We start from the raw sequence: 18,629 nt of genomic DNA on the forward strand, positions 1-18,629 counted from the left end.
TAATTTCTAATTCTTTTTATATGTTGCCATGATTATACCTAGCATCAGAAAAAAAAACTGTTTCAAAATTTATTTGTTTCAAAAACAGTCCTTGTAAATGGTTGAAGATGACTTTCATATGCTGCATTCTTGTAAGATTTTAGGTAATTTATTAGAAAGCACGCTGTATAAAGTGTCTAATATGCATTGCATTTAAAATATGCCTATAACCTAAGCAGCTTATTCTGTGTTACAGTTGGGTAAAAGGATTAATTTCTCACCAGATGTCTGAATATTTGTTCCTGTTTTTTTGAAGGAGTTGTTTGTTGCATTTTAGACTTTCACAAACTGAAATAAAGTGCTTATATCTGGTTTGTTCTGAAAGGCATGAACTTGTTTCTTCTGGGATGTGCACTAGTTTGCAAGTTTTGGAAGCCTATTTTAAAAAGTTTTTTTATGTATATGGGAAAATGTTCCTATTACACTGAAACTTATTATATCTTAAACAAAATGTCAGGAGCAATGCAAATACTATGAAGTTTCTTTTCAGCTGCAAAGATGACATTGCTTTATTTCCCTTACAGTTTTCCTACTTTCTTACTTACCCAATCCTTTATAAACCTTTTCTTCTTTATATGACATTTTAATTACAGAGTGATAATTAAAATTAAGAAAATAACTATGGCAACAGAAGTTAGACTTTTATATTTTTATTTATAGTGTGGTTTTTTGCACACATTATATTTATTTGAATATTTGGTTTCAGAATAAAATACACTTTCATGCAGCTATGTAAATTGCATGCCAGGAGATTGTCTGTAGGAGGTTTCACCTTTATCTGTGGCTCTACATGACAGCATCTGATTTAGTACCAAAGGATTTCATATTGTAGAATAAAATAGTGCTGTGCTGTGTTTTAATATTTAATCTGAGATTATTAAGATGCAGATGACGAGTGCATTGATGCAGAGGGCATTGATGCAGAGGGCATTGCCTATCATACTAAGCAACAGTCTCCCATTTTTTCCTTCAATCCCATCTATCATCTGTGAATTATTTTTCCTTATAAGTACTGCAGCGCAAGGTCTTGCCAAAGTGTCTCAGTTACTGTGACAGTCATAGTAACAATGTCAGTTACTTTGTGTAGCAATAAAAAAAGGTCTTTGCTCTTCATTCTGTTTGCAATGACATGTTTTATTTCAGCCAAACACAACAAAACTCTCAAGACTTTTGACTGCCATCCTAAGTACATACTTTACCTGTGGGGCTCAATCAGAAAATACGTAGTTAATGTAAGAATCATTATTTTAATGCACAATGCTTTCCTTGTGTTACAAACAGAAAACAGTTTGAATTATGGATCTTATTTGTGACATGAATTATTTAACAGAGTCTCAGAGATTTAAAATACATCTCAAGGTGATACATGAAGGACAGTTTTGAGAGTGTTTTCATCCTGAGGTGTGCTTCATGTTGACAGCTATGGCAGTAAGATCTTCAAAGAATTTTAGATCTTATGTAAAAGATTTAGAGTCTCAGGTCATTGACTGGAATGTGCTCACACCATTAAAACTTTTTTTAATCTTAATCTCTTTCAGTCCCAGCAAAGATGCATTGTGATCTTTGCACTGGTATGCTGCTTTGCAATTCTGGTTGCACTGATATTTTCGGCAGTGGATATTATGGGAGAAGATGAGGATGGACTCTCAGAAAAGAACTGTCAAAATAACTGTCGGTAAGAGGTAACAAACAAAACTTCTCTTTTGGGGTGGATAAGAACATTTGTGTGTTACAATAGCATGTAGTAATTACCATAGTCCTGTAATTGAAAAGAGTAGGTAAAAGGAAGAAATAGTTTCTCATTTTGAATTTCTGGCTTTGGAAGTTTGTGTGACAAAATACAGCACACTTTTTGAAGTTATTTTTGGTGGTGTGTTTTGAGCAAGACCCTTGTGTTAGTACAATTATTTTGTAAGCCTGGGTCAAAGCCCATTAAACTCCAGTAAATGAGTACTGAGGTGGCTCGTGTAGTTCCCAATTCTGTCATGTCTGTCTTTCATCAAGAGCTGCTTTCTTTTTTCTTCAGGAAGGTCACTGACCTCTATTGACCTTAGAGTAATGTTCCTTTTATATAGGGGTTCCTTTTATATAGGTGGACCTTTTATATATTCCTGTTTTTTGCACTCCCCTAAGAGACACAGTTGCTTGCCTAGAAACTGTGAAGAAAATTAGTAATATGGTCAGAAAGACTGGAGCATTGGCTATGTTGGGTTAAGATTTGCCTCTGACACCTCCACAGTTGTGTGTATCTTTTAACTTTAGATTTCAGTAGGTGATGAGATTTTTGGGACCTTTCATTTCCAGACTCTGAAGTTCATTTTGCTGCTCCTCACTATCAGGTTCCTTCATGAATCTGTTCATCAGTGATGACCAATGCTTCTCCTGCATGGTGTTGTCCAATGTCACCTTCTGTCCACCAGTAAAGCTGATTCAACAAACGTTTGCAGGCTTTATTCACAAGTGTATTGCTTTTGGTTTGTTTTTTTTGTTTCTTTGTTGTTGTTTTGGTTTGTTTTTTTCCCCATGGCTTTTTCTTGTATATAGAGCACCCTCTCTGATTCATTTTGAGGGAAAAAACAGGCATCCTTAAATAACTTCTCAGAAATCCATTGTAATCTAATCAGGGAATTTCTGGAGTGGGAAGGGGCATCCTCCAGTCCATGACCCTGCTCAGAGCAGGATTAGCTACAGCAGCTTGCTTGAGGATGTGCAATGTTGGACTTTGTGTAGCTCCAAGTATGGACTCCACAGCCTTCCTGGGCCACCTGTTCCGTTGTTGGTACAGAGTCAACCAAGCTACCAGTGGCTGGGTATGTAGTGATTTGGACATAATTTATATGTATTTTTTACAATAATCTAATGAAATAGTAATGTTTCTTTGACATAAGGAGAACAGTCTTCTTATTTCTGCTATTCCTTGTTGATTTGGTGTAAAAACCCTTTTATGTTGCCTTGTCACAGTGCAGTCAGCAGCAATTCACAATCCAGCAAACTGGATTATGGTTTTGCAGTAATATTGGATTTTTGCAGTATTTTTTACATGCTGCTGCCTTTATTTCTTTTTTTTTTTTTTTTTCTTCGAGGGGGTTGACTCTTTAACTCTGTAGCTCCTTTCAAACAGGACACGCCTGAAGCCTCAGGTAGCTTTGCCCTAAAGCCAGCCATCCTTCTGGCACCGTTTTTTGTTTTTCCTCAACATTGTTTTGCTTTTGCAAAATGGCTTGGCCCTAATCTGTTCACTCTTTTGTATGCCTACAGTTCTGGGCAGCCTTCTGGTATCTTGTCTGCATTTTCTACATTTTTTTCAACTAGCCTGCCTCTCCCCATCAGGGTCTTGGGTTTTCTTCACCATGAGTTGTTGCCTTCCAAAATTTTTGAAGATACTGCATGTATCACCTTTACACCCACTATCTCCGTGTGTGAATCTTTGACAGAACTAGGTCAGATGAGGGGAAAGTTTTTCTGCTCATTGGCTTCTGAGTGCTGCACACAACTTCAGCACACGCAACAACTACTGCACCATGTTTTCCTCTTAGTTGTATCAACTAATGGCTCCCTTTTTGTTCTCTTTGGCTACACAGGCCTAGTCAGTGAAAAACTTAGGCTTCTTTACTTTGTATTCTCCAAATGGTAAAAAAATTCAGAATGGGGGCAATGTACAGTGCTATGGAAAACCAAGATATTATTTTATCCAAGCCTAAGAGATTGTCTCTTTGTATGGGTTACACCCATCTGCCTTTCCAAAGACTTCTCACCTTTGCTTAGCTTTTTCTTGGTTGGTGTGTTTCACTCGTCTCACCTGGACTGTTATAGGAGCCTGGGAGTAAATCCAGCTTTAAAAGTAGGAGCTAATTAAATTGGTCTGCATTTACAGTGATAAAAGTGATCTCAGATCCCAGTTCTATTTTAAGGTGCCTTTCACAGGGTGATTCAAGTCTGTGATCTAGCTACTAATGCCTGAACCAGAAGGCACATCAATGCTGTGTGTATAAACTGCCTAAACCATTTCTAATAACAGTACCCAAGTGCTGGCAGCTGCTACGTGCTAACATTGAATCCTTCTCTGCGTGATGAAACTGAGCTCCTTTATGTGTTTAATATATTGCAGACTTAACTGAAGGGCTGCAAGATCAAATTCTGCCTGTGGTATATATTTAGTACTTGGGGTAAGCACTTCTAATATGTAAGACAAGAATAATTGAATACTTATATTTCTGCTGTGTGAGTACTTTCCCTGAAATTCAGGAACAGACTCTTAGGTTTGGAGGATATGATAAGACAGAACGGCAATAGATGGTCATACTTTGGTTTTGTTAGATGAAATGATTGTCAAATAAAACTTTATGATGCGCAAATCCTTTTTTAATCGATCAAATTTGTGGAGAAGCTTGATGGGAAAGGAGGCTATTGATTGGAGAAAAACTTCACTGATGGTTTGTTAAAGGCTTTAGTCTTCTGAAAATCAATTTAATTTCTGTCTTTTTATTTTAAAGGAAAATATATCTGAAATAACGCTGTAGTCTTTGGCTAGAAATTTTTGAAGCTTGTGCCAAAAAAAAGCAAGTGAGAATTTTCTTAAAGGAGGAGAGAGAGAGAGAGAGAGAGTAAAAGGAAGACACTTTTAGAAGTCTAAAGGGTTTTGTAGTGTGAGAGAGGAATCACTGAGGTATGTTTTCCAGTAAAGCCTACATCTTTTTTTGTTGTGATTGTACTGTTGTTCATGGATACAAATGCAGCCTTTCTGATCTGCTTCTGGTAGTTCAACATGATGTTCCTATTCTGTTAATCACTCCTTAACTCTTATTACATAAGGAATACTTACTGCATATGTTGCCCAAAAGACTTTACTCTTTACATGGTTTTATTTCTCTCAGGGGCTTTGTAGCAAAACCAAGTCATGGAAGTGGAAAAGCAGGCTGTTTCGCATGTCTTCATTGATCGTTGACACTCATCTAAAAAGTTGCATAGGAAATAGCACTTTTTAAAGAAATGAAACTGTTTGAAAGCAAAATTGTGATTTGTAATCTTTAAGCTGCTCACTGAAATAATCAGTCAATGATTGAGAACTGACATGTATCTGCCTTACAGGTCATTTGTGACTGTCACAGCATGAAGTCATATTGCTGTAGGCTGCAAACCATTTCCCATTTTATTTGTTAGACAGAGGAACTTGATATTCAATAACACTGAGTAGAATATTCAAGAGGAACTTGAATATGTAAGATTTAAATAATATATGACTTTTTCATTTGAGATGTAGATACAGAAACTTAATTTTTTTAGCCTCCTTTACATGTTGTAATTCAAAAAATACAAATAGATAATTTAAAATAATTTACATCCCTATCGTAATAATTGAGGGCAAATATTAGGACAAATAAATGTTCTTGTCAGGTTAACTACCAGGCAGCTCTGGAAAAATTACTGTATCTTCTACTGATACATACATTGCAATGCAAATAAAGATGAGGGAAGGTCTGCAGAATTTATCAGGCAAAACAAATTCTGGCTTCAGAATTGAAATCAGAATCTGAATTCTACAGACTGGGAAACTGTATTGGTTTAGATGCAGTAATGTTGTTTGTAGTTATTTACACTGTTACATATAATTTTCAAACCATGATCTTATATGTGAAGAGACTGGCTGACTGAAAGTAGACTTTTTAATTTATTTTTTTACGACTGGACCAGGTCTCCTGAGAGGCAGCGTTTCACTTCATGAGGGTGCTGCACGTTGTTGGCTTCCTTCCACAAAATTTGATTTCAGAATGCTGGACTTAAAAAATACAAATGGTTTTTGACTCTTCCTATTGAAAGCAGTGTCAACCAATTGACATTTAAAGAATAAAAAAGCAGTAATGACTGTGAAAAGCTTTGCACTTCGTGTTTGGTTGGAATACAAATAATTCTCTTGAGACATCCACATTAATGTTGTTAGGCAGCCCTGATGAATGAGACTGCTTAAGAGGATATGCTTAGCAGTCTGGGAATTTTGCCTGTCTTGCTGTGGGTCCATTAGATGCTACAGCTATAAAATTAGATTATTGTAATTTGGAAATAGTACTTTTTAATGGCTGATCTGTTGTGAATAAATCTTGGCCTCTGATATAATGTCAGTCAAGGCTTACTTGGCATTGTTGAAACTGGCTGGTAAACTAAAAATAACAATCTGGGAAACAGAAGAAATTACAACTAGTAAGAGATGGTCTTTGTTACCCAAAGTGTTTTCATCAAAGTTCAGCATGCCTTTTCTGCTTGTTCCTGCTGACTAGGGTCCTACAGAGCTTGCACATGCCCTTAATTAGCCTTATTTCACTGCCTTTGCAATATGAATCGAAGCAGTAGTAGCAGGTGGCATAGCTCCTGCCTCTGGCTATGGGTTTGGTAAGGTGGGAAAGGAAGCAATGGTAGCTGCTTTCCACAGTTCTTATGTTAGGGTGTACGAAAACTGTTGTCATAATGATTTTTTTTACTTTTTTCCTTTTTCTGCTGATAATGGGAGTATTTTCTTGGGTTTTGTGTGTGTGTGTGTATGTGTTCAAAGAGGATTCTGTCTTGCATTCTGCTCCAGTGACACAGTTTTGCTATTTTGATCATTTCTCTTGTTCTCAGAGTAGTACAGAATGAAGGCATTTGTCCTTTTCTATTTGGATTTGTGTTGAAGGAATTTGCTTATCTGTATAATATGAATAGCAAAGCTACTTATTTGTGATTGTAGAGAGGTTTTGACCAATTCTGCCCTATAGCAAGTAGATGGTGGTACTTGGGCAGTGTTTGCGTTTTCTTCAGAAACTGTTCAGATTGTTTTGGTTAAGGCTTTTTCTCCTCTATAATTTTGGTATCCTGCAGAGGAGCTGAATCTTCCTGTTGAAATGATGAACTTAGATTTCAACAGTACCTTGCAGCACTAAGTTCTAGAGATTAGATCCAGTTGTATACAGTAATTAGTTAGATTGATCAGTTATTATGTGTTGCATACACTGCTTTCAGTTTCATTAGAAGTTTCTTTATTCTTGGTTTGTCTGAGAGGGCACATGATTGGAGCCCACAACAGATTTTTTTCTATTGCTTAATAAATTGTTCCTTCAACTCTTCTCTGCTATTTCACCAAGTAAGGTTTTGCAGCACTATGAAGTAAGCATACTGCAGCACACGCTCAGTGTTGTTTTACCTTGGAAGTTCTTTGCCCCTGACTGACTGTGGGGGAGATGTTCCTTGTGCTCCATGGGTTCCAAACATAGCAAGGTTTATATTGATGGATTTCTATTTAATAAACAAACTCTGACAGGCATAATGATGAAAAAGCTAAACAGAACAAGATGCTCAGATTTTGAAAACAAGCCTGTTAAAGATCAACAGAAGATTTCTATTTACAAAACACTTATACTCCTTGGTATAAAAATGCCTTCTGTCAGCATGATGGGTAAAGGGACTGGGAGCATCCTTAGTAAGTTCACAGATAACACAAGTTGGGTGGGAGTGTTGATCTGCTTGAGGGTAGGAAGGTTCTACAGAGGGATCTGAACATGCTTGGCCTTTTTGAACCTCTTCTGTATGGTGTCTCATGTGGTCTTCGTATGTCCGTGTCTCTCTATTTAGTCAGAGCATCACTGTCTGTGAGTAGCACTTTAGATACATAATACTTTAGTGTTTTGAGCAGATGAACCTCTCTGTTAATGATCTCTGTTTATGATCCCTGTTAAGTATGAGTTTGCTTCCTTTATTCAACTTACCCACATCCAGTTGTCCTGACCAAGAGGAAAAAATGCATTGGAGGACTTGGTCCATTTTATTATCATTACTGTTTTTCATGTTACATTTTAGGGTTTTTCCATAATGAATTTGTTTCCTGTCAACCTGAATGAAAAACAGAAAAATAATGCACAAATACCAGCCCTGGCATGTGCTAGATACAATTCTTTACCTGTCAGTTATTCCCTACTAAATGACCAGTCCTTTCCAAATAAGGCTATTACAAAATTATCATAGAGATAAAGTGAGTTTTCATGACAGACAGCATCATAATTTGGTGCTTTTAAATCTTGTTTCTTCACATACTAAGTGTTGAAATGGCTCTTCTAAGAGACATCAGTGATTTTCATACCTTCTGATATGAGGGGGAGGATTCATCGTGCCTGACTAAACTTTTGATGGGTATTTAATGGCACGTTAAAAGTGCTGGCTTTGACTTTTTACTGTTTTTCTAGATCAGCATGGAACTCTCAGAATAAATATGTTTTATTCATACGTATGACCACAGATGATAATCTGATATCTTTTGCTTGTTGTCAGGTATATAGCTAATAGATCTTCATTGATCTCCAAAAATATTTCTTTAAAAAACCTCTTGGGAAAATCAGATTTTAATTTCTTTGTTATCATTTATGAAATGCCACCTAAAGTCAGATGAACTTGAATCAGTCTCTAATAAATTTTAGAGCTCAGCTTCTATTGGCTAAGTATTGGAGAAAAATGCAGTTTTATGAATAGCTTAGCAAACTACAAGTATGTATAAGCTTTATAACTAACCACAAAACCTGAAAGGAAGAATGAATATGCCACCAGCATGAGGTTAGAACAAAAATCAGTAGTCCTTCTTCCACCTAGTTTTGTGTCACTTGTATCATCTTGGCAGTGCATGTTTTGCAGTTCATTACAGGTGCTGGTGGAGAGTAGGCAGACTTATGGCAAAACAAAGGCACTAGAGGATGCTATGAGTGATGTATTTTGGGCAATGAAGGCTGAAGTACTGGACTAGAAGTGTCTTCTCAAGCATTCAACCATTGCTATTGGGACAGTATGGTATGTTTTATAGATGTATGTGAGCTACCTTAAAAATATCCTAAACACCTTCCAAGTTTGGGCAAAGACACAATGCCACAACCTGGAGCCAGTTCATCACTATAGTAACTTTGGGAAATGGTATGGGAAAGCAGTAGAGATGTAACCTCTGTATGACATTAGACAAACTGTTCCTTTTCCTAGTGACTCATCTGTTTGCATCTGAACAGAGTTGCTCAGGACTGACTAGAAAGGAGAGCACAGTGAGGTGCTCAAAGTTGCTCTTTAGAAAAGTCATACAAATATCTGTGTTTTTGTCAGAGGTACTGCTCTGGGCATGTTTATGTGGTAGTGTTCCAGCTGCAAATGTACTTCTAATGCTTCAAGATATTTTGATTTTTTCAGGGCTTTTTTGAGAGTGAGGGTGTTGCTATTGAAACATATTCCATGGAGTTTTCTGTACAGAGTAATTACCAGTTGCTAATTACAAATGTTTTTTTCTAAAATGTGAGAGGATGGAGGCTTTCATGTTTTATTTTGTTAGGGTTTTGGAGGTTTGTTTTTTTGTTTTGCTTGGTTTTTTTTTTTTATGTAAATCTGAGTGCATAAGTCTAAAACATTCTTTTAGTAAAAATATAAATGCTACTTTATCGAGCTACATAGCTTGTGCTCGTTTCCCTTGTCTTCCTCTCCTTGAGTTTTAATTTGGATGCAATTTTAATCGAATGCAATTCTACATGGACTAAAATTAATTACCCTTAAAAAAACAACCAAACAAACCAACCCCAGAAATACAAATAGATACCTAAAAGCAACAGACAAGAGTCAAACCTATTTAGTGCTCCCAAGGTGTCCTGGAACATATCCATACAATCTTGCCTCTGTAGTTTGAGTGCTGGCAGCGTCCTTTGGGAATGGATACTTTGAGTACTTTTTTTTTTATCTGTGGATTTTTATTACTGTTCCTACCTTGACTATATCTGCTGAATTTGCAGTGCTGATTTCAAATTGTTGCTGACTAAGGGTTTTGAATTTCCCTTCATTGTTTTACAAAGTGGTTTTGTTTGTTCTTGTGGGGCAGGAAGGGCATTAATTAAGCTTAAGGGATGTTTGGATTGTATAAATGTCAACATCATAGAATATCTTTTTGTTCCTATTCTGCAGAAGGAAGTTCTTACTTAGAAGATTCTCATTAAATTATTTCAAACACTATAAGAACCTGTTTATTTATGGGGAAAAATAGTTTGATTCTTGACTGGTTTCTCCAACTGTGAGCTAACACATCTTAACATCTTAACAATGGATACATTGGTATCCATCCCAAGATAATCGGGGCCCTTTAGAAAGTTGCATAGGCCGAGAGAAAAGAAGGTAACAATCATATTCCCACTTATTGCGTATTGGTGCATGATTATTTAGTCTAAATTAATGTTGCTGTTTACAGATACAATGTGTTAATATAAGATAGTGTAGAAGGAAATAAAAAGACAACTTATATTTTGTCATTAAAATGAAGGGTCAAAATTTCACTGTAATATGTATTTGTGATATACACGCCCTATCAAAAGGTTTTGTATGAATTTGCATTGTCACAAGCTGAATGTAGAAATAAAAACATCTCACTGACTAATTAATGTAAATGACAGTGACTATATATAGAGCATTTGTTGATCTTTTGAGAGGCTCTGTAAAGTTGATAAATTAGAATATTTTGCTTTGTTTTACAGAGGAGTGGACAGTGAATGGGTTGCTGCTCAAAAGAGCTGAATAGAAATAGCCCAGCTGTGGAGGGGCTTGTGTGGTTGCTGTGCACCTTTGTACAGCACTCTAAGTACCTCAGCTGTTAACTTTTAGATTATTTGAAAGTTAAGATAATGGTATTTACCCAAGACTTAAATATGGTACAAACAAAGGAAAGAGGCTGAGTTTCTTTCCAGTGGCTAATCTGAGTCAGCATTTACCATGTTATGTTGGGAAGTCTGAACTCCTGATTACTGACTGATGGATATTCAGGGTGTTCACTGCAGTACACATACCATAAAACATAAGAGGCAAAAAAACCCCACCCAGATTTAAATTTAAAAATACAGTGTTAACACCGAGAACAGCAGCTGGATTTCCTTATGCATGACATAAGGGGCAAGAATGGCTTCACCTGACAAGATCAGCATTGTCTGAGTTGTATCCGCCTTGTAGTCCTCATCTCTGTTAGAAAGCAAACTGCCTGCCACAGAATGGGGTGCAGAGCTTCTCCAGCTTCCATTTAGGAAATATTGTTGGACAGACTGTCAGGAAACAGGCACTTGATATGGGCAAACTATTGCATTTGGAAGACTTTTTCTAACAGCATTTGTAGATTAGGAATTTTGAAAACATTACCTCAGAAGTAAAAATGTGTAAACAATAGGATGTCAAGAAAACAAAATCAGTTGGAATTCTTAAAAAATGTTTCTCTTCTGATGGTGTCCTTGCCCTTTCGTGTCTAAAGATTAAGCATGAGCTTTTGAAATACGTAGACAAGGCAATTGTGTGCGGTTTTCGATAAGCTTATCTTACAGATCTTCCATTACAGTACGGTAGTGAATAGAGAAAACTAAATGATGTAGTGCCTCTTGGTTAATAGCATATATGGCACTCTAGATAATAAACAGCCATGCCAGATAAATTCCTTATTCTAAATTCAACAGAATTGGGTCACACTGTTTCTTTTTTTCACTAGGAGTTTTGTAATATGTACCTCATCTTTCTTCATTTCAATTCACCTCAGATCCTCAGGATCCTCATGTTTTCATACTTTACCGTTCAGTGTTGCATCTAGATGTCTACAGTGTGATAATGTGAGCTACAGATCTGCTCTTTACAAGGACAAGGTTTTAATTTTAAGGCACTGAGTGTGATGTGACACCTAGATGGTAGGAAAAGGGCAGAGGCACTGTGGCTGTGTTGCATGGACAAGACACTGGGAGGCACTAATGGGGGGAATACCATTCTCTTTAACTCCAAACCTGAGAATCAGGACAGATTTCAAGAAGTTCCAGTGTGAGTGTGAACATTTTGAATAATGAATGGTGATGCATTAAATTGTTAATACTTAATCTATAGTCTCTTACATGAAGTAGTTCCTATTACTGCTCATGTGGACTTAGTTTCCTCTTGGCTTACACTCTGAAACGATTTTGTCATGCAGTAAAGATGTCTCCTCATTACTTTATTTTTACAGCTTTTTAAATTTTCTTTTCTTCGCCTTGACAGACACCTGTAACTTATTTTTCTTCTCTCTTTCTTTACCTTGTCATTTAGGTTTGGCTTTGTGAAGTTCTCACAGTGTGTTTGTGTTTCCCTTGGGCTTTTCCTTAGAGGTCTTTTTGTGGTCTTCCGATCTACCCTGGTGATTTAGAAAGTGGAACAAACACCATTCCTTGGAGCGTTTTCAAAATCCATCTTACTCGCATGCATGTTCCCAGCCTAGATGAACTGTATTGAGTCTATATTTGGAGACAGAGAGTGTCTCAAGAATAAACCTGTCTTGGCCCCAGTGCTGTAAATATTAAACAAATTGGCTGCTCTATGTATTAGTATCACTAAGAAGAATTTGGCTTATTGGTTAAGAAACATTTTGGTGTATTTATTTAGACGACTGTGTCATAAGATATTTAATCCACTGGACATGCCTGTGAGATCTGTTTTATTAATCTTGAAATCAAAATACTTAAGCTGTTATGTTCCTGTGAAGGATTATGTATTTTCTGACTGCAATCAGTAGAGTTTAACAAGGTGTACTGAAACAATAAGGCAGACTCTTCTTGGGTTGGCCAAAGGATATCTTTTTGGGGGAAATATGCAGGGTTAGTGTTTAATCAAGAGACACTATGGAGAAAGAGTGCTGTTCTGCTTTTAGTAGAGGGGAGAATGGCTTTAACCTCTTACTTGGACTTGGATTCCTGAGCTCAATTCGCCTATTGAAACTGGGTGTCCAAGTGCTGGATGGCTCCCCTGAACAACAGCAGCTCATGTTATTGGAATCCTCTTACGTCAGCCACCTCAGCCTGAAGCTCTCAAAGATGGCAGGCACTGACTAGCTCCTGGCTTTACTGCTATTCTCATCCTGACCCTTATTGTACATTTAGGTAATATCCTTTTGACGAAGCACCTTAGAATCAGACACACTGCTGTCCCCGCTTCCAAGTAGAAACCTGGAAGACTGTGGTTCTCTGATTTTGCTCTTGCTTGCTTTCTCAAAGTGCATGCAGTAGTTACAGCATAAAGATCTGTAACTTAAAATCCATATACTAGGTACAGCTTATGGGAGTTGAAGTTACAATTAGCTATGCTTTCTCTCTTTGATGAATTTGTACAGAAAGCTGCTTCTTTTGTTAAGACAAATCAAAAAATAAAGATTTTGACATTCCTCCCTACACAGAGCCCATGGTTCATGAAGGGCCTTTGTTTTGGCATGCTCATTGGAGGTGAAAGGTGATGTTTGAGTCTTCTGTGGAGTGTAAAGACTGGTCAGGTCAGCTTGTTTCTCCTGCCTCAGCACCCTTGGGCACTTGTCTCCCAAAGAATCTGCCATAAGAATCTGCTGACCGTCTCTCAATTCTCCCTGCACAGCTGCAAAACCCACTGGAATGTTTAAGTGCTGACAGGCAGAAATGCTGTAAAGATGTAAATTTTCTTCTGCTGTAGGGCAAGATGCCAAGAAATGCTTTTTTAAATGTTTCACTGCTGAATAAGGGTTTTGGGGAATTGGTACAGGTGAAATGCAGAATTTTGACCAATGGGAGAGAAGCTTATGCTGTTAAGGTGGCTCGTATTTTGGCTCTTTGGTCACTTCAGGACTTTGGCACAGAGTGTTTGCTTTCTTTGCCACTGGGATTTTAACAGAAAATAATGGGCTAAGAAGTAGTGTTCTGCTCTGTTGGTGCACAAAGCAAGGACTGCTTTGTTGCCTCCAAAATGGCATTGTCTGCATTAAATACTGTGCTTAAAAGCTGTGTAGAAAAGGCCAGGGTAGAACACTCAGCTTTCATTCAGCAGATATTTTAACTTCTTGTGCACATTGATGCTCTGAAGGGCTGTGACCAAATGAAATGAAGAGTTATGCCTTTGACTCTGTCAGTGGAATACTGAGGAATTGTTTTGCTTTTTCTTTAAAAGCAAGATTTAAAGAAAATAATGGTGTTGCAGAAGAAATAGATGGTGAGTGCTTTGCCCAGATTTTACAACTAATTGTGACCTTTGATAAGAAAATGTAAAAATTATTTTTGTTTCATCTCTTAGCTGAAGTAATACAGTGGCTGCATAACAGTTGACATTTAAGGCTGTTTCAAACAGTGTTATTTTCATAGCTTAACCAGGGGCTTAAAAAAAAAAAGGAGGGGTTGATTGTATTTCTACTTTTTTTGTACTGTAATAATGTACTTCCTATATCAACAATGCAATAATTTTATTCTCTGTTAGTCCTCCTTTGTCCCATATGTCTGTTCGGGCATAATGTGCAAGATACATGCTCTGAAGTGCAGTCACCTATAGTGAACGACTATATTTGTGTTGCAGTACTTCATTTTAGCTTTCAGTTTTACATCAGATCACAATGAGGACAGGCAGGATTAGCCCTTTGCAGTTCAGCAAGTTACTTTCTCTGAGGATTGCCACTACCATCTTCAGAATGTTTTACACAAGTATAAATAATAAGTAAAAAAAGGTATGTCTTTTCCAGGTACTTTCTCATAACACTACTAAAGTGCATTTCATGAGCATTGCTTGAGTCAGCAGTATCAAGAAATAGTAGCCCTTTGGAGTAGATTTTCTGTAGTGATTTCAACAGTACACAAATATGGAATTAATATATATACTTCAGTATTGTCTAATTTTAGGCTGAGCACTCAGGAAAGGGACATACAAATGTATTTAAAGATTCTCACAACTTTTTCTGAGAAAAATCTGGGTCATACAGAGCTGTCTACAGTGTTCACTGCAATGTGTGAAAGCCCCATTAATAGGAGCAACATACAAAGAAGGCAGCAGAAATCATACCCTCCCACATAGGAATAAAACCTAAAAATTTTATTGGGGCATTTAACACCATTTGAGAGGCTCAGTGGTGTTGGCACAAATGTACCCTGAAGGTGTGCACAAATTTGCTTTTCGAGATCTCAGCACAACCATGGCCTTGCATTCATCAAAGGCCTATCAGCTGGATAATCTGTTGCTGTAACAAACTTGTTCATTCTTAAGCTGTATCTGAGAAACCACACTGCAAGATAAAGGGGTTATCAGTGGACTCAAGATTAGTAAGCTGTATTAGGATATTAACCTTGTATATATATTCTTAATTATTGCCCTGATGTGTTTGTGGAACATATGTGTGTTATAATAAAAAATGAGTTTCTGTAAGTTTTCCACTAGCCCTAACTATGTTAACCTAGTATGCTACTAGGCAACTAACCCATATGCAGCAATTCTAAGAGTTAATTGTAGATTTGTTACTGAAAACTTAGATTTTAGTTGTTTCTGTTGTATTTCATCTGGAAATAAAATGGAACTGTCATGTCTAAAGTTTTAACTCACAAATTCCAACTTTGATGTTTCTAGTTGTTTGAAAATGACGTTTGAAAAATCCACTAAAAATAATAAGAGCTTTGAACGAAGTTCATAAATTTATCCACAGACAACAAAAGTTTGCTTTTAATTTCTTTGGGAGGTACATAGATGTGGTGTTTAATCAGTAGTAAAAATCAAAGAATGAATCCAATTTTCTAAATGGTACCTTTTATTTAAATCTAGCTTATGTCATACTGGAAATAGGTGGTCTTCATAACAGTCAATTCTTTGTTGCATCTTCTCTCCCTCTACTTTGCTCTCCAGTGATCCATCATATTGATGGTATGTAACTTTTTTCCCTCCTCCAGGTTTCAGATGATAGAAGTTCATTGAATTCATACTATTAGTAATAATGTGGCAATGAAAAGGGACATTTGTTCGACATATTATTTCAAGCTTAATGGACCATCTAGCAAGGCAAGAATGATGATTGGTCTTTTACTAATAATGGCTGGAATGTGGGACATTCTTCCTAGACATTAGCGACAGTTTAGGAGTAAAAGATAGCTGGAGGTATAGTTGAAAACAACTAACCTTTGATTAATATTCAATTCAAGGTCAAAAGTAGCAGCAAAACTTTGACCTCCCGATTCATGACTTTCTTTGGTTTTATGAGTGCACGTTGTAAATACTTTCCTATTGTTCAGTGCCGATGTTTTTAAGAAGTTAATGCATGCTAGAAGGTCATCATGTTGCATACACATTAACCGGCCTTGAAATTGTTTGTGCAGAATACTGGCTTGCATGAGATGTAGCTTAAATGAAAATTTTCCATCTCTACGTCAGGAAAGGAAAAGATAAAGAAAGGATCTTTGTTTATTTTCTGAGGACTGTATTTCCAGCAGGGATATGCAGAGTTGACCCTCATCATAGGGAAGTGTGTAGTCTGCCTGGAGCCCGGATCAGGGATATCACCAAGGCGCTCCCCAGCCTGGTGCACCCGACAGACTACTACCCGCTGCTGGTCTTCCAGACAGGTGGGGGGGAAGCTGCTTCCCACAGTCTGAGGGGGATGAAGAAAGACTACAGGGCCTTGGGGCGGATGGTGAAAGAGTCTGGGGCTCAAGTGATCTTCTCCTCACTCCTTCCATCTTCCGGTGATGATGTGGGATTGAATGGGAAAATTCAGTCCATAAACGATTGGCTTCGAGACTGGTGCTTTAGGCAGGGCTTTGGGTTCTTTGATAACAGCTGGTTTTATAAGGCTCCAGTCCGGATGATGGCACGTGGGAAAGGTTTAACTCACAGAGGCAAAAGGATGCTGGGGCATGAATTAGCAGGGCTCATTTGGAGAGCTTTAAACTAGATTCGAAGAGGGATGGGGTTGTAGCTGGGCTTGCCCCAGTGGGGCAGCACTCTAGAATTGATGAAGACTGGGAGGCCTCCTATAATCCTAGGGTGAAATTGGTGAGCTCAGCTCCCTCCTTGAAATGCCTGTACACCAATGCGTGCAGCATGGGAAATAAGCAAGAGGAGTTGGAGACCTGTGTTAAGTCAGGAGATTATGATCTGGTGGCAATTACAGAGACGTGGTGGGACAGCTCGCATGACTGGAATATAGTCATGGAGGGCTATGTCCTTTTCAGGAAAGACAGGCCAGCCAGGGGGGTGCTGGGGTTGCTCTTTATGTGCGAGAGCAGCTGCAATGAACTGAGTTCTGTCCAGGGACAGAGGATGAGCGAGTTGAGAGTCTGTGGGTGAGAATTAAGGGGCAGGCTGGCAGGGGCGATACTGTTGTGGGTGTCTGTTACAGGCCACCAGATCAGGGTGAGGAAGTTGACGAGGCCTTCTACAGGCAGCTGAGAGCGGCCTCACAGTCACAGGCCGTGATGGTCGTGGGGGATTTTAACTTCCCTGATGTTTGCTGGAAGGACTACTCAGCAACCCAGCCACAGTCCAGGAGGTTCCTCCAGTGTATGGATGATAACTTCCTCATGCAAATGGTGGATGAGCCAACCAGGAGAGGAGCGCTGCTGGATCTCATCCTCACTAACAAGGAGGGTCTGGTCGAAGCAGTAAAGGTTGAGGGCTGCCTTGGTTGCAGCAACCATGAGATGGTGGAATTCAGGATCTTGTGTGGTAGGACCAGTACAATAGCAAGTAGAATTGCAACCCTGGACTTTAGCAGGGCAAACTTTGGCCTTTTCAAGCAATTGCTAGGGGAAGTCCCATGGGCAAGGCTGCTTGAAGGTAAAGGGGCCCAAGATAGTTGGTTGACATTCAAGAATTGCTTATTCCAAGCTCAAGAGCTGAGCATCCCGACACGTAGGAAGTCAAGGAAGAGGGCCAGGAGACCTGCGTGGCTAAATAAGGAACTGCTGGGTATGCTCAAGTGGAAGAGGAGAGTTTACAGGGAGTAAGTTTTTTTTTTTAAACTCGAGAGTTTACTCGGGAGGAATATAAGGCTGCTGCTAGAGGATGTAGGAAGGCAGCTAGGATGGCTAAGGCCTCCTTAGAATTAAACCTGGCGAGAGGGGTCAAGGACAACAGAAAGAGCTTTTTCAAATACATAGCTGATAAAACTAACACCAGAGGCAAGGTTGGCCCACTGGTGAATGGGATGGGTGCCCTGGTGACAGAAGATACTGAGATGGCAGAGTTATTGAATGCCTTCTTTGTCTCAGTCTACTCTGCCGGAGGCAGTCCTGAAGAGCCCTGTACTCCTGAGACCTCAGATGAAGTCAGGTCACTGGAGCAGTTTGCCTTAGTCGATGAGGAATGGGTTAGGGACCAGTTGAGCAATCTGGATATCCATAAATCCATGGGTCCAAATGGGATGCACCCGCGGGTGCTGAGGGAACTGGCGGAAGTCATTGCTAGACCACTCTCCATCATCTTTGCCAAGTCTTGGGAAATGGGAGAGGTGCCTGAGGACTGGAGGAAAGCAAATGTCACTCCAGTCTTCAAAAAGGGCAAGAAGGAGGACCCGGGTAACTATAGACCGGTCAGCCTCACCTCCATCCCTGGGAAAGTGATGGAACACCTTATCCTTGATGCCATCTTAAGGCATGTCAAGGATAAGAGGGTTATGAGGGGCAGTCAACATGGCTTTACCAAGGGGAAGTCATGCTTGACCAACCTCATAGCCTTTTATGAGGAAATAACACGGTGGATGGATGATGGCAGAGCGGTGGATGTGGTCTACCTTGACTTCAGCAAAGCATTTGACACAGTCTCCCACAGCATCCTCATAGCTAAATTGAGGA

General features: G+C 38.6%; 1 protein-coding gene across 2 annotated transcripts in view; it reads left to right on the top strand.

Moving 5' to 3' along the window:
• Positions 1-18,629, top strand: part of PLD5 (phospholipase D family member 5) — a gene marked incomplete at both ends in the record, with an annotated part of 176,081 nt that overhangs the window by 65,337 nt on the left and 92,115 nt on the right. The window contains one exon of one of the 2 annotated variants that reach the window (XM_080615994.1): positions 1,578-1,714. In XM_080615994.1, coding sequence (XP_080472120.1) covers positions 1,578-1,714 — 137 coding nt within the window. Of the gene's footprint in view, positions 1-1,577; positions 1,722-18,629 lie in introns of those variants that run through there. The other variant, XM_080615995.1, reaches the window with a different exon arrangement.

Source organism: Psittacula echo (assembly GCF_963264785.1).
Source record: "Psittacula echo genome assembly, chromosome: 4".
Lineage (NCBI taxonomy): Eukaryota > Metazoa > Chordata > Aves > Psittaciformes > Psittacidae > Psittacula > Psittacula echo.